The 20,654-nt window shown below is 33.1% G+C and overlaps 2 protein-coding genes across 3 annotated transcripts; one reads left to right on the top strand and one right to left on the bottom strand.

Annotated features, from left to right (window-relative positions):
- The first annotated feature begins 730 nt into the window (after window positions 1-730).
- On the top strand, window positions 731-12,136 carry LOC141704370 (embryogenesis-associated protein EMB8-like). 2 transcript variants are annotated; one of them, XM_074507601.1, is made up of 14 exons: window positions 731-1,091; window positions 1,847-1,936; window positions 2,778-2,839; window positions 3,257-3,345; window positions 3,646-3,735; window positions 4,197-4,319; window positions 5,850-5,927; window positions 6,542-6,627; window positions 6,808-6,856; window positions 7,435-7,491; window positions 7,562-7,692; window positions 8,361-8,444; window positions 9,501-9,570; window positions 9,716-10,097. In XM_074507601.1, the coding sequence occupies exons 1-14, from the start codon at window positions 835-837 to the stop codon at window positions 9,752-9,754; spliced, it is 1,305 nt and encodes a 434-aa protein (XP_074363702.1). In that variant the 5' UTR covers window positions 731-834; the 3' UTR covers window positions 9,755-10,097. The 2 variants fall into 2 exon arrangements, with proteins under 2 accessions (XP_074363702.1, XP_074363701.1); XM_074507600.1 differs by lacking the exon at window positions 9,716-10,097 and adding an exon at window positions 11,447-12,136 and having other exon boundaries at window positions 739-1,091.
- Window positions 12,137-12,632: 496 nt separating this feature from the next.
- On the bottom strand, window positions 12,633-17,421 carry LOC141704371 (uncharacterized protein At5g49945-like). Its single transcript, XM_074507602.1, has 3 exons — window positions 16,308-17,421; window positions 13,204-13,407; window positions 12,633-13,117 (listed from the first exon to the last, which is right to left on the bottom strand). Exons 1-3 carry the CDS (start codon window positions 17,358-17,360, stop codon window positions 12,887-12,889), a joined length of 1,488 nt encoding a protein of 495 aa, XP_074363703.1. The 5' UTR covers window positions 17,361-17,421; the 3' UTR covers window positions 12,633-12,886.
- Between the last annotated feature and the right edge of the window lie 3,233 nt (window positions 17,422-20,654).

The raw sequence follows: 20,654 nt of genomic DNA, 5'->3' as shown, positions 1-20,654 counted from the left end.
TTACCTTTTTTAAAAAAATTATTAAAATGACGATGATGATGAAAAATGAAAAATGACAAAACATAAAATCCTGACATTTTTAATATTTTATTTGTTCCCAATGCTTAGTGTAAGAAAACGTATAATTCATTGTTGCGCTATAATAATCTTACTTCTATTCGAAAAAATGACCCTTATTAATGAGATATTTTCCGGTATTACCATATATTAATTAGCTTAGGAGCTTAATATCAAAATAATTAATTTTTAAATTTCATTTTAATTTCATTTATCGTATCAGCTCTAATACGCGTCTCTTAATTACGTATTATCAACTGTTACACATTTGAAAGATACGTATTAGTGGCCGATATTCATTACAAAATTACACATTACTTCAGCATATTTAAGGGACAGAAAGTATCAATCAACTTAAAAATGTACTATTTTGATGATTAACTGTTATATTAATTTTTCCACCCAACTTATATTATATCTTTTCAAGTTCAAATTTTGCAATAAAAATATAATCCAACCGTATCCATCTTTGAAATAAAATTCAGAAAATAATTTAAAACACAAATTAATTTATATAATTACATTATTTTTTTTCTTCTGTGTCCATTATATTTAAAAAAAAAAAACTTTTTTGTCAAAAAAATGCAAAAAACACTTCCCCGAATGAAAATAACAATGTAAAATCCAATAGTCAACAAAAAAAAGAAGTCCAATATGGCTAACTGTCAAGGTGACATCTTTTGATCATCCTCTTTCTCTTGTATATAAACACACACATTACACACACTTCTGTCTTACATTAGAGATTTGAGTTCACAAGAAACTCAAATTTCTAAAATGGAATTTGTGTTTGACATTGAAAATTCAAGCTCACCATACATACAATTGCTCAAAGTTGCCACTTTGATACCAATTTCTCACTACTTGTTGGGCTTTTCATTGATTTTTGTTACATTTCTCTACAATTTTCTTGAGATTCATTTTTTCCAAGATTTCTTTAGTGGGTTTAGAGGCCAACCTGTGTTGTTGACTTTTAATTCTTGTTCTCAACTTTACCAGGAAGTTGCCTCCAAATGTCAGATTCTTCATGGAAGGTGATCATTCTTGTTGTTTTATTACATGGGTTTTGTGGTGTTTCTTGAATTTTTGTGGGGTTTTGATGTGTGTGTTTATTGTTGATTCTGTTGAAATGTGGCTAGGCTGATACTCCCAATGTAAAGTTGTTGGCTTTATTATGTTCGAGATAAGGCAGAGTATATGTTTGTGTTTTGTTTAAATGCCAAATAATTTAGGCAACAAGATATAATCTGGTAATTTGGATTAATCCTGACCGTGATTTGTACTACTGTGACCGGTGATGTGTAGCTGGTTTGTCGAGTTTATAGTGGATCATGAATATCTATCTAATCTTGTCAAACATACAATGTATAAATCAATTCTGGACTAGTGGTAGAGACATGTTATTTCGACTATTCGGTATTCAGTATTCACTTTTTCTTTTTTTCTTCTTGTATGTCTCTTTTCTTCTAATAGTAAAATTATACCATTTTCTTTTCCTAAAAGGTATTTTTTTTATTGGATAAAAAGTAGTAAATTTTAATCAAAAGCTTTCAAGATCTCACAATTTAACCAAAAAAATTGCAATTCCTATGCATTTGCTTTTTTTAATCCTTAGATAATAGAATTCGAACGTGTGGAGCTTCCGGTGTAAAAATGGCCTTGCTCCACAGAAGCACGTCCATTACTAGTTAGGAGTGCTTTTCTGCTAATTGTATATTGGAGGACACCTCTACTTTAGGATCTTTACATATATAGCTTCCGAGTCTTCTAGTAATTGTCTATAATGCAGGTACTTGGCTACACCTTGGCTCTCAAGTCCTCATTTCCAAACTGTTTTCTTAAGCTTTTATGGCAGGGCTCCTTCTCTCAGATACAAGAGGTGATGATTTGGTTCATGTATTATTTATTATTGGCATGTATAGATTTTGTTGCCTATTGATGTTTAAGCCTATAGATCTCATTTTTCTCATTTAACTATTTAAGTGGCCAGTATAAGTTTTGGAGGCTAATTTTTCCTTAAGTATTATTTTTCTTCTGAACGCCATCATAAGAAAGATGCGTAGATATCGAGGCTGATAACATAATAGTTAGTGTAGTTCTTAGGCCAAGTTTGTTTCATGGTATTCTCATTTTCTATTGCAATTCATTCTTAAGTTATCCCATGGACTAAATTTTTAATTAATTTCCACAGGATTATAATGCCTAGATGCCTAGTAAGAGGTTGGTGACTAGTAATCCACAAACAATCAAAATGAACTAGAAAGTAACCAAAAGTTCTTGATGGAATTATCTTAAGAAATCATTTTTTCATGCAACAAGAAAAAATTACAAGTAGCGATGTGAATGCAGTCTTTAGCCTTTAAGTTTTAATGACAATTGAAGATTAGTTTACATCTTGGATGTCAAAATTCTTGGATTATCTTTGTCAACTTGAAAAGCAACTTGTTCTCAAAAACTTAGATGGCCTCGAATAATTTGGGATAGGGATCCCTAGACCTTAATCTTTACACTTTAGGAGTGAAAAACTTTTCCTGGACAGTTTTAAGATTACCTTTTCCCCTGTTTATATATCCTCCTAGGCAGTTGGCGGAGGCAAAATTTCTTATTTTGTGAAAATTGGAGCAACCTAATGAAGCAAAGACATTAGTTTGACTAACCTATTTCTTTTTTAAAACTTAAATACGCCATCTCTGATGTATTAATGTTTATTTATTTTTCAGAGAGTTATTTATCACGCCTGATGGTGGAACAATAGCTTTGGATTGGGCAGTGAATTCAGATGGTAATATCCACTTAATCTTCTTTCCCTGAAAAGTCATCTCTCCATTCTAATCCTACTCTTGTTCAGAATTATAAAGAAAACTACAATAAAAATTTTGCCTTAACAATATTCTTAGAGGTAGATTGTTGAATCGCAATATAAGTCAATAGTATGATTGACAGTCTACGGAAGTTCCAGTTTCTATGGTTTAAGTTCCTAAAGGGTCACCATATAGTAATGGTATAACTAGTATGTGACTTTTTACTACCTGTGAATTGTGATGATTAGCTACATCAATCTGTGTTGACAAGTAAATGTATTTATCTGTAGAGTCTTGATAATCCAGTCACGTTGTCTTTATTAGATCATACAGTGTTCAACATTATATTGTTTAACAAGTTTCCTCCATGACGTGATAATTATTCCCATTGATATCAGGCATGAAAGTGAATGGTGAAGTTCATACTGATGATAAAGAACCTGTAGTGGTAGTGGTTCCTGGCTTGACTAGCGATTCAGACGCTGCTGTAAGCTCTCTTGTCCTTGCTTTATACTGCCTTTTTATGAAAATCTGGAGTGCTTTAGATGCCACAGGAATCTGTTTAGGTTATTTGTTATGTATTATTATATATACACACATGTTGTCGGATTTGGAAGTTTTTGGCTTCATCTGCTATTTTAAACTAGTATGCAGGGAGTATATAGCTCTACAAATGTGTCAGTTGTTTCAAACAAGTAACTGTTTCTAGTTTGTTAATATATTCTATCATGTGTACCAGCAACTTATCTGTAAGACAGCATACCTAAAAACCGTGTAAATTTTACAGTATGTGAAGCATTTAGCTTTCAAGATAGTAAAACGCTGCTGGAAAGTTGTTGTGAGCAATCATCGAGGACTTGGCGGCATATCAATTACTGTAAGTATCATCCGTACCCAATAACACATTCAGTATCTAACATATAATTTTTTTTGCCCATTAATATGATTTGCTATTTCACTTGCTATGGCAGCCAGAGATTTACTTTTCTTCAATTCAAATTTGTTTTGTTGTTACTGTTTGGTTAGAAATTATCTGTCCTTCAGTATAGTTTATTTACAAAAATCTGACTGTAATTTTCTTTGAAGTCATTTTGCCACTTGAGAATTATTAGGCTGTATAATTTGAACTACTGAAAGATGCGAGAGAAGAAAAAGATACAAAAATAATAATTAAATTTAAAGAAGTTTGTTTTTGGTAAAAGGCACAGATAGACAAAAGACATGGTAATATATATGTTCACAGTTCACTGGTACCATGTACTTCAAGAAGTTGTAGGACATCAAATTTATTCGTAAATTTTACTGACAGCATATTGTTGTTGTTCATGCATCTGGCAGTCAGATTGCTTCTATAATGGTGGATGGACAGAGGATATACGTAAAGTCGTTGAGCATATTCATCAACGGTATCCGGAAGCTCCTCTATTCGTTGTTGGGACCAGCCTTGGTGCCAATATTGTGGTATTTTTTTGTTGATTCATTTATCTTCTTTGTCTGTAAAACATGTTAGTCTGTGATGCTCTAAATTTGAGCAACCGTATTCTTTCTTTTCTTATAATACATTTCAAATTAGAACCACCCAAAGATACTTCAGACTTTACATGCTTCGGTTATTAATAGTAGGTAAATGCAGTTTGACATTGTAAAAATGATTACTTCTTCCAATTCTCTTTGTGCTTTTTTTGCTAGTCTCTTTGTGCTTTCTTAGTCAACATTAGATGATAGATAAAACATCTGTTTTTGACATTGCAGTTCTCTCTTTATTAGTCATCTACACTACATACTTCATTAAATTTTTGCAGTTGCTCTTTAACATGAACAGATGGTACCTTGAACTAACCCTATAGGTTTTTCACCTTACTTTAGAACCATTGTAAGACCGTAGCTGGTAGTTTCATCCTAACTCTGTGACATTGTAACCCATAAAATATTTGAAACTTCTCTTATAGTAGCACTTTTTTTTATTTCCATGCAATAGCTAAACTTTCCTATGCCTCATTTGTATGGGGTAGTATGCAATGGAGATAGGGATCAGTAAATGTGAACAGAATTAGAGGTAGAAAAGAAGGATGGAGGAGGAGAGACAGAGTGAAGAGAATATGGAAAGCGTGAATTCCTTACATAAGAGAGGATATCGTGGAAATCAGGAATAAGAATTTATTTACAAAATGGAATGAATGAGATATAATTTAAAATTGGTAAAATTGACTGGTACAAGAGTGAAAATTATGCATAACTGTCCATGGAAAAATTTCCACTTTATGTTATTTCTTCCAACCAAACGCGGCATGTAATAATGATACTTCTACGACTTGTTGTCAACAATCATAAATTACTTCTGTAATTTATAATAGTTGAAAAGATGGGCAAACATGTAAAGATAGGAATTGAAAGTAGAATAGGCAAGTATAGGATACAACATGAAGTGTATGAGAACTAGAAGAAAAAGCAAAGTTATAAAGAAAAATACTCAGCTTGAAATTTTTAAATTCCACTTATTGTTTGTGCCCCTTCCTAGTCTCTGTCCATATACCAAAAGTTTCTCTGAGCTATTCTACTCACTTCTCTTTATACTTTCTCATTATTATTCGGTGAGTATATGCATCTGTGTCCAAACACATCAATAGATTATGGTAAGAATTTTCAGATATCAATGTTGCTGACAATTGATGAGACCAATGAACATCATGTGGCCAACTAGTATTACCAAACTGCAGCTACTTCTCCCAGGTCACCACCTACATGCTTAAAAACAAAATCATTTATATGTTTGACCTATTTTACAGCCCCAGCCCAAATTTATTGTAATCATGAGCTTCTAAAGTGCACCCTCAAATTTTAGAATTTCTTATGTGGTAGATATATGTTGCAATGTGATCACATGATGCAGTAAAGATGATTAGAAAGACTTGCAACGTTCAGTTAGTCACCTCTTAGTATTATTATAATTGTGAGTGTTTATTTCGTATTTTACTAGTTCATCTCTTTCAGGTCAAGTATCTCGGGGAGGAAGGTGCTAATATCCCAATTTCTGGTGCTGCAGCTATTTGCTCTCCTTATGATCTATTGGTTAGTATTTGGGCGACTGACATGGACAGCTGTTGTTAGCATACAACCATTGTTTCATCAGAAACTTTATCTAATCTTTACAAATATACATCTTATAGACCGGCCTTGTACAGAGTCAATTAGGTCACTGTCTATATCCAGTTAAATTCTCCTCTTAATACATATATAATACCTCAGTACGATCCTTAATTACACTGTTGCTACTTCTTTTTTTTTGCTCAATTGGTTATTGTTTTGTTCAATAATGGCTTCCATAGCATGTAGGACTCAAATACTTGCATTGTATGTCAGCAAGTTAATTACAAAAACTCTTGCATCATATTTGACTATGTGTAGAGAGCCTCATATATAATAATAAATTGATAATTATGAAAATGTTAATCCTTCGGTGCCTGATGTAGAAGTTTACCATACTATTTTTAAAATTTTGCTCTCTCCCATTTCTCAGGCTTGCTTCTTCTTTTATAAAATTAGCATGTGTTGATCCTAATCTTGACTAAAATGTTGCTTAAAACGCTATTGTATGTAGTATTTGATTAACTGTTTAATTAATGATTTTTTTTGGTTCCAATGAACCTGATTACACACCTTGGATCACTTCTTTTATGTGGCAGATAGCTGATAGGTTTCTCAACCGCGGGGTTGTGCAGAGATTCTATGACAAAGTGCTAACACTTGGATTAAAAGATTTTGCTCAGCTGTATGTTTGCATCACCCTCTTATCCAGTATATCTTTGAACACCAAATGTGTTGGAATGGGCCTGCTTTGTTGTCTTAGTCTGAGTTCCACATATTTGTTCGACCCTGTTGATTACTTGTGCATCTGTCAGTTTCCTATTAAAAATAGGTGTTTATCGACCAGCTTGTGATTCTTTTGTAGGCACCAGCCTGTTCTATCTCGATTAGCGGACTGGGATGGCATTATGAAGGTTATTTATGTTTTCTTTGCCAATTTATTCTCTTTTTATCCCAATTTTCTTTGCCAAAACTTTAAATAATAGAAGTCACGTACCTCTTTTTGCCTGCTCCTACTAATGGGTGTCTCAGAACAATTTATTGTGCTTGTTAAAATTTACAACCTAAACATTTTCTCATAAGCATCATGAAATCTTCAACTATTGGTATCTGGTTTTACGAAAATTTGTATTTTCTCCCTTTTTTGAATTTTTTCAAGATTAACCTTTTTTTCTTACTTCTCAAAATACTTTTGGCTCGAGAAGCGCTCTTATCTCTTTTCTTCTCTGATGCTTTTTCACTGTGCAGTCCATTGTCCACTACTGTTGGTACATCTTGCAATTCGCTTAACCTAAAAAAGTACTTATCAAATTTTGAACCCAAAATTTTGTTAAAATTGTTGTTAGCTTCCATTATACAGTTTCTTACAAACTATATTAGAAGTCCCTCACAACCAAAAAGTCTCTAGTGTCAATGTCAAGAATAAGTATACTACTTTTAAGTTTATATCATCTACTTTATAATATTTTAAATCTTCTATCTCACTTTGCAGTCACGTTCTGTTCGGGACTTTGACAATTATGCAACTCGCATTGTTGGTAAATTCGAGGTAATAATTTTTTTATTCATCCTCAAGTTAGCTCCGAATTATGCAGAATCTGATATTTATGCTTTTTCAGACTGTAGATACATTTTACAGGCGATGCAGCAGTTCTAGCTATGTGTGTAATGTAGTGGTCCCGCTTCTCTGCATTAATGCTGTTGATGATCCAGTATGTACGAAGGAATCCATCCCTTGGGATGAATGCAGGTATATAGCATTGTGATCTATATTTTTTGACATGAATAATCACACTATTTAGTATTTAATTAATTTATAAACATGTAATTAGCTATATTCTTAGAAAGATTTTACTCCCATTTTATGGTCGAAAAGCCCCCTCCACCCCCCCAATTTGCAGAAATAGTTTTGGTAAATGAAACAAAGTTCAAATGCTTCATCAGAAGTTAGTTTACATAAAATTGTGGCAGTAGCATAAACTGTGTGCGTAGTTATGAAAATTCTGCTCAGGAATCTAATATGGCTAAGGATAAAAAGAAGGTTATTTATTCTTATTGCTCTAAGAAAAGAACCAAAACCACAAGTGTGGTGCAAACTTTTAACAATGATTTTCTAAATCAGGAAATATTTAAGATATGTATTGTATAGGTAAAAGATGATGAAAGCAGAAGAAAATCGCTCAGCCTGTGGTATAACAGTTAGTAGTAGTCGATGCCTAAATGAATTAAATGCCTAAATGCAGCTTATTCACTCAAATTTTTTAATTGGAAATTTCATGCAATCTGCTAGCTTTCCTTGAACTAGTCAAGGGAATTTTGAAAGTAAAACCTTTACCCATATTTTTGCTCAACCATTGTCGTTATTTCCTTTTCATATGGCACGTGGTTAGGGATTAACCTGATTGAAATTATTTACAGGACGAATAAGAATATTATTCTTGCTACGACAGAGCATGGAGGACATCTAGCTTTTTTTGAAGGAATGGATGCTAAGAGCCTGTGGTAATTAACATCTATGTTTATTGTCTTCACCTTTAGACTTCAATTGAAGATCATTAAGGGCATATACATTAATTTGGTTAGATGTTATATGTTTACTGAAAATTGAAATAGAATCAGCTAGGATACTAATTGATCATAGACTATCCAGAGGTAAACGTTGCATCAATGCATATAACAGTCCAAGTAGTGACGACCCGTAACATGATACTGTGACATTCCAAAATTGTATTAAGCGCAGTATGTCTTTGTTTTTCAACTCTAAAGCCTACTCATATCGTTTTTATTTCCTAGATTAGCCCTCTAGTGTAGATAAAAATACTGAAATATCACCTCTGTACGTAATCGTTATACAGAAAATCTTGTATGGAATTTAGATATGTTATTTCTACATATCAGAGAGAACTCTCATGTATAAGCATCTTTAAGGATCTACTCCTGGCACATGACATTTAAGGCTATACAGCATGCTGCATTCTTTGTCAGCTTCTCAAAGCAAAAACAGTTAATGTTTTTGTATAGTTATTAAAACGTATGACGTGAACCAGAGATTCTTATGTTAAAAGCGGAAAATGTCATTTTCATCAACTGAGTGTCATCTTTTAATCAGTCAATTGCATCACTGGAAACGATGAAGTTTTGGAGTAATAACTAAACCCTAGTCAATGAAGGTCCATATAACTTGGATAAAATTTATTTTAAGTTCTGTTAAATTGCTTTGACTTTCCAAGCATTAAACATGGCCACATCATTTGCCAAATAAGTTCCTCCTAGCCTCCATGTATACCATTAGATCACGTCTGGTCAGATCTTCTATGCCTCTACTTTATTCCCTAAATCTTTACATTTGTTTCTTATTAATTTCTATTTTGAAATTTCTAATCATGAAAAGGTCAGAATACTTCATCTTAAAAGAGCGAAAGAATAAAGAAAACAGGAAGATGAGATTTCTTCATTCACTTCCTAGCGTACTTTTTTAAATCTTATTCCTGGCGATATATTCTTGTCAAGTATTTATTTATCTGCATTTACAAGTATATTCTTCTAATTTTATTACAGGTGGGTAAGGGCGGTGGACGAATTCTTAGGCATTCTGCAGTCTAGTAAATTGATGCAGAAACGAAAAGAGGTAGGTTCAGAATTATTTTCTGTAGATCTACCATGAAACATATTGGCATGCTAAAGATCAATCATGCAACTGCATTGTCTGAAACTGGATTAAATGAATCAAAAAACAAATCTAGATATGGATCTTCTTTTTCTTTGTTTTATAGGCACAGTCCATTACAAATGATACCAGTGTAGCTTCTTGACAAGATTATTAAAGAAGAGTGACCAAACAATAAGTGTATCTAAAGGATACATTCATCAAGCTCTGAACGCATGAGCAAAACCACTATGATTACGTTCTTACAAGAGAATTATAAACGATGCGCAGTCTATTAGGATTTCTTTCAGATTGTTTTCCCCCACTTGTAACCATTCCAACTAATTGTGAAAATTTATATTTCTTGCCGAAGTCCAATTTTATTTCGGGGGTTTGTCAACGTAAGTTTTCATGTCGATCTATCATATCTTCTTCAAAAAAATCAATATAAATGGGTACACATGTAACTTCAGTGATTTATAATTGTAAAATTCCTAGATCTCCAGTTTCATATTGTGTCAAACTTCTTTCCAAGAGAAAAATTTACAAGACGTGTTTTCAGTATCTCATCCGTGTCGTCTAGTTGCAAAAATGTGAGAATGTAAATACCATACTCATCACTAATGTCATTTGTCAAATCTGTATGCTAAGCCTTGGGAAAAACAGTTGCAGATCTCTCTTGATTTATATAAAAAAAATTGTAGGTTTAATATCTCACTGGCTCTGCCATCAATATGTGTTGGAATCTCTTAAAAGACATTTACCGCTAGGATATTTTCTCTAGGTTATTTACAAATCCTCCACTAACAAAGAGAAATAAAGGAGATGACGTCAATATGTATTCTACTGTTGATCTATATGCATATTTATCGTTTTTATGTCAGTGTCAGCATGACTAAACTTAGTTAGTGGGGGTATGATTGTATTTTAAGTTAATGTTAATGCTCGTCAGTGAGAGGAACAATTAGAACTTAGGTGTTTAATTAGTTACACTTCCTGTGAAAGAGCATTACATAGTATACTTTACAAATGTCAATATTTCATAAGAAGGCCTGATATTTCATTAATTTCAGTCATATGCTTTACATTGGTCCCAAGTAAATATTATTGAGCTCGTACATTTATGCTCCGAGATAATTGTCATCTTTTTTGTGTTCTGTTCATGAGCCTTTGTCGTATATATATTGGAGATAATTTGATTACCCTGGGAAAGAATATTACTACTTTATGTAGCTTTAGGAGAAATATTTTTTTTTGACAAGAGCTTTAGGATAAATACTTTAGTAACATCAAACATGTCTTGTTGGATATGTTGCTTATCAAAATTTCAACAAAAATTATTTCCCACAGATTATGTTGTATGAAATTTAAGTTCAATTTTAGAGGTTCCCTTTAACTTTGAAAAAGAAAGAAGATTTTACAGTTTATTTTACTATGATATCTTCCCGAATACTCCCTCCATTGCATTAAATTCTTAACACTTTTTTTTGGGACGTACCATTCATTTCTTAACATTTCCTAAAATAGTATATTCTTCTTTACTAATTTTAGTAGGTCCCACCACTTTACACCCATGTTCTTCCCATTTCTTCGCTCAAACTCCGTGTCCACCGCAAATGTTAATAATGAAGCGGGACGGAGGGAGTACATCTTAATAATACTGCTTGAAGTTCTACATGGCTTTGCAATCAAGTAAAGCTAAGTTTAAGTATCCATATTCTACTTCTTTTAATCTTCGTTAATTACATCCAATTTTTATTTGATAATTGACTCTAAGTAACATTCTTCATAAACATTTAGTTTCCAAAATTAAATGCAATGGCTGCGAGTTATAAACAGACTTGCTATCTTCTTGTAGGTCGAAGTCTCTCCACAGATCAGCCCTTTGGAATCTTCAATCGATCAGGGTCCTTTTCTAAATGTTGTGGAGCATGGTTTGATTACCGCAGTGGCCACTGAGCTAAAAACAGATGCAGAAGAGGTACAGAATGAGAACGCTGTCCGTAGTAACCAGCCCGAAGCTAGTGCTACAACTACATTAGGAATTGAGCCAGCAATTATAGCAGAAGTTGTGCAGAATGAGTATGATGTCTCGAGTAATCAGGATGAATATACAAGTCCAGACATAGAAATGGATGTTCATATGACAGAAAAACCAAAGTCTCCCGATGCCATTATCGAACCCCTGAAATCAGATACCAGTAGTCATTCAAGTGCTCCTGTGCTCATTTATCTCAAGCAACTTTCTCGACATAGCAGGAAATCATTCTGGCTACTTGCTTACATTGCACTGGTAACAAGTTTCCCGCTTGTAGGATCAGCTCTTCATTTTCTCTTCAGAAGGAAGTTGAGAAATGTCCAAAAGAGATGAGAATCCAATATGTACACAACTCTTCAGAAAGAAGTTGAGAAATGTCCAAAAGAGAGAGATGAGAATCTTATATGTACTAATTACAGGTGGTGGTACTAATCACCTGGTGTTATTTGTAAGTGATTTACCAAAGAATAACTTGGTGTGAGAATAAAAATTAGGTGAAATTCAAAGATTTTTCGCAAGTGCAAGAAAAATTTCCTGTAGAGCAGGACATGTTATTCCCATATGATCACTCATTTCCCTCCTGCACGAGATCAGATAACAATATGACCAATTATCCAGATGTTACTAATCAAAGAAATTTTGGAATATAAATTTATTTATGCATCTATGTTTCCAATTGAAGAGAAAGATGATGCAAGTGAATACAGAGAACTTTTCCTTGCCCACGTTGTCAAAACTGTATATGCCCGTGTAATCTACTTTTTTCCCCATCTGCTAAACGATCTCAAGCGTTCTTTAATTATTCCAAGTCAACAAAACATGCAACATAGAATTAAAATTTTAGTTGATATTCCCCTTCGAACCGAGATTTAGAACACCTTTCAATCTCAAGAATCGAACTACACACACAATGATCATGTCAAGTTTGTACTGCGTGACATGCCCACAAAAAATATAAGTACCTGAACGTTCAACATCCAATATTTCTTAATCAGACTTCAAAAAGTTAGCATCATAAAAATTTGCTCAAAATATTGGTGAATTAGCAAGAATATTCTCTAGAGCCTACAGTGGCTGGCTACATATGTTTCAACATTCTGAACTGTGCTTGAACTGCATCTTCAGAAACTGTCATTGAGATTCTTTGGTCATCATGTCAACAGTACATTGTCAAATACAATATTAAGAGACCAACTAAAAGTTCAGTAAGATGATCTGAAGATGAAAACAACATGAAGAATGGCACTTGTGCTTTTATATCTAGTGAGCCCTGGTCATCTTCACTTTTGGCATCGACTTCTTCAACTGGCGAGCACGCTCTTTTGCTTCTTTCTTGCGAAGAGCCTCTGCATTCAGCTTTGCCTCAGCCTCCTCCATAATCTTCCTGCGATCAGCTTTCTTTCTCTGCAACTCTTCTTGCCTAGCATATTGAAGTTCTCTATATACTTCTTGAGCAAGCTTGTTCCTTGCTACTTCTGTTTTAGAACGAGCCTGAGGTGTACATGTCAATACACACATGGTCAGATAGCAAGTTTCAAAGTGTTATATATTATATGCATTTCCAGATTGTTACCTACCTGTGAACTAAGCTTGTACCGGCCAATTAGATCGATGTAATACGGCACAAGAGCCACCAATCTAGTCATGTCAGTCATGTGATTGATATCAGGGATAGCAAATTTGAACATCAAAATCTTCTTATGTGAGCCTGGGTATTGATCAGAGAAATGCATCGAGATAAAACCTTTTCCAAATTTTTCAAATGCCTTTTCACCAAAGACCTGCAGGTATCGATGAGAACATATTACTGGCAAAGATTTCAAAATAAACAGTCATGAAAATAACGAAGAAGACAGTAATACAGATCCAACCAAACGGTCTTTACAAGTGAGCAGGAAGTATTTGGACATATTATCACAATGGTTAAGACCTTTTACATCAAAATGTGTATAATTCAATAGATTAGTATGTATTTTCAAAAGATTCTCTTTTTCATTTAGTATGGCTCTTTTTGGAATATTTATAGCCTTTTTTATATAAACCTGTTTATTCATATTTGCAAAATTAGGACTCAACTGTTTTGTTAAATCTGGTCCTAACTTCTAAAAGAATTCATATTTGCAAAATTAGGACTCAACTGTTTTGTTAAATCTGGTCCTAACTTCTAAAAGAACTCTTCTGGACAAAACGAAATGGTAAATATGGTTGATCATATAATTACGCTTACATAGGTGCTTCTTATGCAAGCTTCTTTATTGGGAAAATAAAAGGATTGGCCAACTTAACTTCTTTTACAAATTCATGGATATGAACATTAGGAAGACGTACATGAAGTCTCAATTGCATAGAGTAAGTAGATCCATTTAATCTTTAAGGGATATTCTTTATGGTACCACTGTAGAATTGACTTTTCTCGTTGGAACCATCAATTAATTCGCTTCTACCCGTGGTAACCCTGTACATTTGATTTTTCACTTCAGATACCCCCGTATTAAGTAAAATATAATAGAATTGATTTTGGACTGAAAAAGAAATCGTATATTAAAAATATTTGCAAAAAATACATGAAATGAACCTTTAAATCATGTAAAAAGGAGTTAAAATGAGTGAGATATATTTAAACTTCATAACCAAACTTGACCATTAATATTTCACTCATATTAACTCCAATTTACATTATTTAAGAATCGATTTTTATGTATTCTTCACAAAGAATTCAAATATACAATTTGTTTTAAAACCGAAATCAATTCTATTACATTTTATCTAACACGGGGGTATCCGAACTGAAAAATGAAATGTAAAATGTTACCACGAGTAGAAGCAAATAAATTGATGGTATCAATGGGAAAAACCAATTCTACACTGGTACCATAGAGAATATCCCTAATCTTAATTATCTATAGGCAACTACCATATCATGACTCCCCAAAAGTGTATGTTTATCAATCCGTAATGAAGGCGACAGAAATTCTGCATTGCAGGTAAAATTGTTCATAACATGGGTACTACGAAAATAACATATCTAATGAAAATTGCTCAAAGTTTCTAGGAGCATGATGGTACACGTCTAAACGAGATTACTTAAGAGAATAGAGACCCCATAGGCCATAAGAAAAGAAACAATATCCCTCTAACCCAACAAACAAAAGCAGTTATTTTCAGCCCCAAGTCAATAACGAGTCTCACCCTGCAATGTAAAATTCAAGAAAAATAAAAGATAAAATACACTTGCAAATCCAGAAACTTTGATTATCAGTTGAAGTTGGACAGAAATGAACTGTAGAGAACGAAATGCTCATGTGCACTTAAGAAAGTCCTTTATTACTTAAATCCAAGTATTAAACATCATCCAAAATGACAGTAAAATTTGATCATGAGCAATAATTTCTCTTTGTTACTAAAACTATCAAAATCACATGCCACTAACCCATTAATACATGATCCCGACATCATTCGGAGTAAACAGAATGTGATAGTGATGAAGGACAAGGTAATAGAAGTGAAAACAACGGATAAACTTATCTCAACGGAGAATCAGTAGAAATAAACAAATACTTAAATTTATTCATTAACTATCAATTCAAAATGTTCATAATCTGATTAACGAAATTATGGAAACCTACTTTCTAGAAACCAGATAAATTCCTAATAAAAAAAAAGGATGAATCATATGTAAATCCACTTTCCAATCCTAATTTAATACCAAAATTAAATAAAGAGAACAGGTCTTTATATGACACTATTATAATAAATCCCGTATATTAATATGATCTACTATTTCAACATAACTAAAATAAACAAGCTATTACAATTGATTTTATTCATGGAAGATATAAAATACACACACAAAAAAAAATTAACTCCTTTGTCAACATCAAGGAGTCGCCTTTCATCGCAATGGAGACCACCACCAACCAGTGGCATTGCTTCAACATATGAGTTGTGACATACACTAAGTACCAAAAAGTTTCAATTCACATAAATCTAGACTCCATATATGTGTGTCCCAGCTAGATGGACAATTCAAATAAACCATAAACAACCTCAGATGCTGGACAGATCTAAAAAAGGAATATATCGTATATAAACGATAAAAGTTAGGACTTGCACCAGTTCTTTCCGTGTGCCACAAATGACCGGGTGGATTAACATCAAAACATCAACTACCGAAATATTTTCCAACCAGAAACAAGATGATTAAGATGGATCGCAACCCATTTCAGAGGAATCGAGTAATACTGATTTAAAAAATAACTATATATTAACCCAGTCTACCATAGTATGTAGGGACTAAAATACTTATATAGGGAATTAAAAAAACCTAATCAAATAACGAATGGACTAAAGGCCAAAACAATTGATAGGCCCGCATATAAAACAAATAAAAGAACTACAAAATGGGATTTAACTATTTTACTAATAGATATAAAACTTCCCTTTTATCATCACATTTGTTTGTCAACAAGCTGTATTGCTTTTAATTACAAATAACATTCAGCCCCCATATGGAACTAAATGATTGGACTAAACTCAGGGTAACTTTATTCTAGGAGGCGTATTGTATACTAAATATGAAAGAAAGTAAACATGCCAGAAATAGTAAACAATAAATAGAATCTAAATAATGTATGCTCAATCCAAAAAGGAAATTCAACAGGAATTCAATTAAACAGTATACCTGCTCAAGCACAGCCTCCGTTATCAGATCTCCCGCAACTTCCTTTGACTCGGAAACAACCCCTAACTCCTCCACAACCCACTTCCTATTGCTAGGTTGCGAAACCAAATTAGCAAACCTCTGTAAATCCCTCTCCTCCTTCTGCATAGTTTTCGCAGCCTTCTTTTTCGCCATTGCAAAAATCACATTATCCATGGCATCATCATTCATATAAACCTCGAAGCTGATCTCATCCTTACACGGCACAACCATATTATACAATCTCGAAATCAAATCATGTCTACTCTTAAGCTCAATGGTAGCCAACAACCCCTGACAAAACCTCCTCCCACTCGCGTAAAACTTAAACACATTCTGCCCTTCTTTCAACAACAAAGGCGAATCATCGCCTTCCCCAACACCTAACAAACTAAAATTCTTCTCGAAAATCGAGTTTTTCGTTGCAAATGTAGTAGCCCAAGCCAATGCAATATTCTCATTCTCTTTTTTACCAGTAAAATAATTAATCAAAAACATAATTAAAAACGCGACGCAAATAATCTCGATTGTATAATAACTTAAACCTCTTTTAACACTCTCCTTAGGCTTCATTTCTTCTTTTTCAACCTCAGTAGCATCTTCTGTAATTTCACTAACATCCGAGGGCATTTGTGTCTTTTCAGGCAAGCCTTCGAACTCATCTTCATCCCAATACTCAAATGACGTTTGCAAGGGTTTAGACGCCGCCGGATCGGACGGCGGAGATTCAATCTCCGAATCAACGGCCGAGATCGGCGGTCCGTGATGAGATTCGTGATCGGAGAGTGACGTTAGAGTTGTGAAGGGCGGGGGATGAGATCGGATAGGGAGATCGGATAGGGATGATTCGATGACGTCATCTTCTTCGTCGGCGTCGAAGCCTTCGAAGTGGGCGGCAGAGACGGAAGAGAGAGAGAGACGGTGGATGAGGAGAGAGAGAAGGGAGAGGAGGGCGATGAGGTAGAAGAGAGAGTCGCCGCTTCGAGGGACGAAGAGAGATGAGAGAGAGAGGAGAGATGAGCTTCGTTTCGCCATTGATGAGTTTGAGGAGAGAGTGATGATTGTGTGCGTGAGATTATGTTGGCGTTAGATACGAGTTGTATAAATGTTTATTTTACCAAAACGAAGTATTTTCAAAAATATCTTGTCTTTTTTTAATTATAAATATATGATTTTTTATTTAATTAAAATAAATTGCATAAAATTATTCATATATCAATACATTTACATTCTTATTGACGTGCAACAAATTAGCCGCGAGATCTCATTAAATTACAAAATCTAGTCGTTGAAATATGTAGCATGTGAATCTGCTGGCATTAAATTTTTACTCATGACTTTTTGTACTCTCCTCACAAGTTCAACCGCAACAGAAGCCAAAAACCCAAATGTGTCAAAAGACGGCATAAAATTATATTGATTGTTATTACGTGCCTCATCATACTTAATAATCTTCGATTCATCTGCTTTAATTGTTTTCTGACCAACTATAAATACACAATTATCAAAACCGCTAAGCGGGGAAACTCTTGTAACATCAATACAAGTATGTAGTCTCCATCCTAAGATAAACACGAAACGGAGGGTACGAGAATCAAACTATGATCGAACAGAGTAAGGTTGAGCTCACAAAGCATCAAAATGAAACCCAAAATTAAATGGGTAAAAATCGATAAAAAATCAATTACGCGAAATTGATCTGATCGGAAACTGAAGAAGTAGAAATAAAAATCAAAGCACGATTATTCACTTTCAACACGGATTTAATTACATTCACTCCCTTACAATTGACCTTTGGAACTGGTTAAATATCAAATTAGTCATTCAAGTGAAACCAATATATCACTTTAGTCACCGGTCTTAACAGTGTATCAATTAAATCACTGAAGCCATAGTAAAATAGATATCTCTAAATATGTACTCGAGAATTAAAATTTATTTTGTGGAGTTTTATACATTTTCTCGAATGATATTGCAAACAAATGTAAAGTTATGAATTCTATTATTTAAGTTAATATATTTAGATTTTTAAAAAATTATATATTATTTATTTTTAAATTTAGAGTTATTTTATTTGATTTAAATAAAGATAATTAGTATATAGACTTAAAAAAGAACTTGATATATTATCATATATACTAAAATTCATAACTTTTCATTTGTTTGTAATAAGTCGAATTGAGAGCAGGATAAACAATATTATTGTATTCATCCAATAAAAATATGTGAAACTCAATCATATATTATAATTACTTTCTAATCACATATTTGGAATCATATATTGGATATTTATTATAATTTCATTGATTAAAATGATACCCCATTTAGATTGTCAATTGAAGTGATAGATGGCATTCACTACAATGACCACTTTGATATTTAACCCCGTTGGCCCCTAGCACTTTTACAAATCATATAATGATTTTGTCAAGTTATATGCAAAGAAGCAAATCCAAGGAAAAAACTTTTGAGCTCTGTTATCAAGATCTTAGGTTGCAGGTATTTGATGAAGCCGTAGTTAAAAAGTGGCTTAAGCTTGATCATTCGGGTGTTGACATAAAAGTTGTGAGAGTTGTACATGATGGATTTAGTTTATCGAAAGATGAAAAGAAATATGCATTGTTCAACCTGAGCAGAAGAAAGAGGAGAAGAAAGATATGAGTCTAAAAATCTGGAAAATATGAATCATAAGTTTCTGAATCATTAAAATTTCTGAATGACTGATAATCTGAATTCTGAATAAATAATAATGTTTGATAAGAATTTGCTGAAATATCTGAATGATACCGATTTACTTTTTACACTAAAAAATATATAATTGTATCTCTAAGTACTTTAAATATTCTATTTGAATGAAATTTCCATTAACATAAGAATGTTTTAGAAATAAAATACATTATTTAAGAAAAATTAATTAAAAAAATCCCATCAGTACGTTGGAGTAATGTTTAAAAGACTACATATTAAGAATTTACTAAAATTTCAAAGTAATCTGATCCCTCAAAATATTCATCTAGTGTGTTCCCTATAAACCCGAGTTTGGTTCATTTTCTGGTTCATTAAAATGTTCTTCATTTTCATCTTCGTCAACATTCATGTCGCATTGGTCAAACAATTCGTCTTCTAATTTTCCCAACCTAATAAAGTTGTGGATGGTAAAATATGCAATAACAATATCTCTCTGTGTCGAGAAAGTGTAAGGAGCCATCTACTTCAATATTGGAAATCTCGCTTTCAGCACATCATATGCACGTTCTATAACATTTCTCAACTGAGCATGAGTATGATTAAATTTTTCCTCCTTACGTAAAGCAGATCGTCTACGAAATCACCTAACCAATATCTTGTATTAAAAAATGGAGTTAAAAAACCACAAGTGTTTGTATATGCAACATCGTAGAGATACTTATTTATCTGCAAAAATATATACATTAATATATGTGCATAGCTATTAAAGAAGAATAATAATGCAAACTCTACACGTACTTGGAGGTGGAACAGGAAAGCAGAATCCACATCTGATACAACTTCTTTTAGTATTCTGGAATCATGTGTTACTCCTTCCCATCCAGCCCACAAAATGTAAATATCATATTAAAATCAAAAATTTGTAAAATATTTTGATAACATTCCCCTCTTCCTCTTCCTCTATAACAAGCTTGCTGGCCAACATGAACAACTGCATGGATAAGTGTGCCACTCAATGCGCCTATTGCCCCTATAATATAATATACACACACACATATTATTGAATCAACTATGTTATATTTGATTATTAAAATTTTATATAAAATTAAATAAGCACTAACCGGAAATATTTTTAACAGCTCTCTCTGTCTTTTTGAAACATTAGTATTTTGGTCAAGTATGGCGGTGTAATGACTTCTTTGACAAACTCCATCATTCCATTTAATAACTTGTGAAAATACTTATGTAAAGTCTGCGTAGAATGTTGAAATCGATTTTTTACCTTTATAAATCGATCACTATGACTGCATGCAAGAATATAGCAATTTTTTCCTCCACTGTTGCATGCCGACTATCTTGAACCCAATGTTGTTGCTTAAAATGGTTACAGAGTTGTATGTATGTAATTTGAGAAATCTGCATCATATCTTTATATTGTGTATTAGAACCATTTAACAGTTCTTGTTGTAAGCATGTCCGCCCAAAGCTGAAGTGTTGACTCTCATTTTTGGTATATTTCTTGCACGAAATCTTTTCAAATAAAAGTATATAATCATTAAGCATAAAAATTGATTCTCGATCTCCATAAATATCCTATACAAATAAAATACTTTCATGATCAATATATAAAACAAGCAAATA

Source organism: Apium graveolens, unplaced genomic scaffold (genome assembly GCF_009905375.1).
Source record: "Apium graveolens cultivar Ventura unplaced genomic scaffold, ASM990537v1 ctg7766, whole genome shotgun sequence".
Classification (NCBI taxonomy): domain Eukaryota; kingdom Viridiplantae; phylum Streptophyta; class Magnoliopsida; order Apiales; family Apiaceae; genus Apium; species Apium graveolens.
Note: the sequence above shows the minus strand (reverse complement) of the source record. Positions and strands in the feature narration are given on the sequence as shown.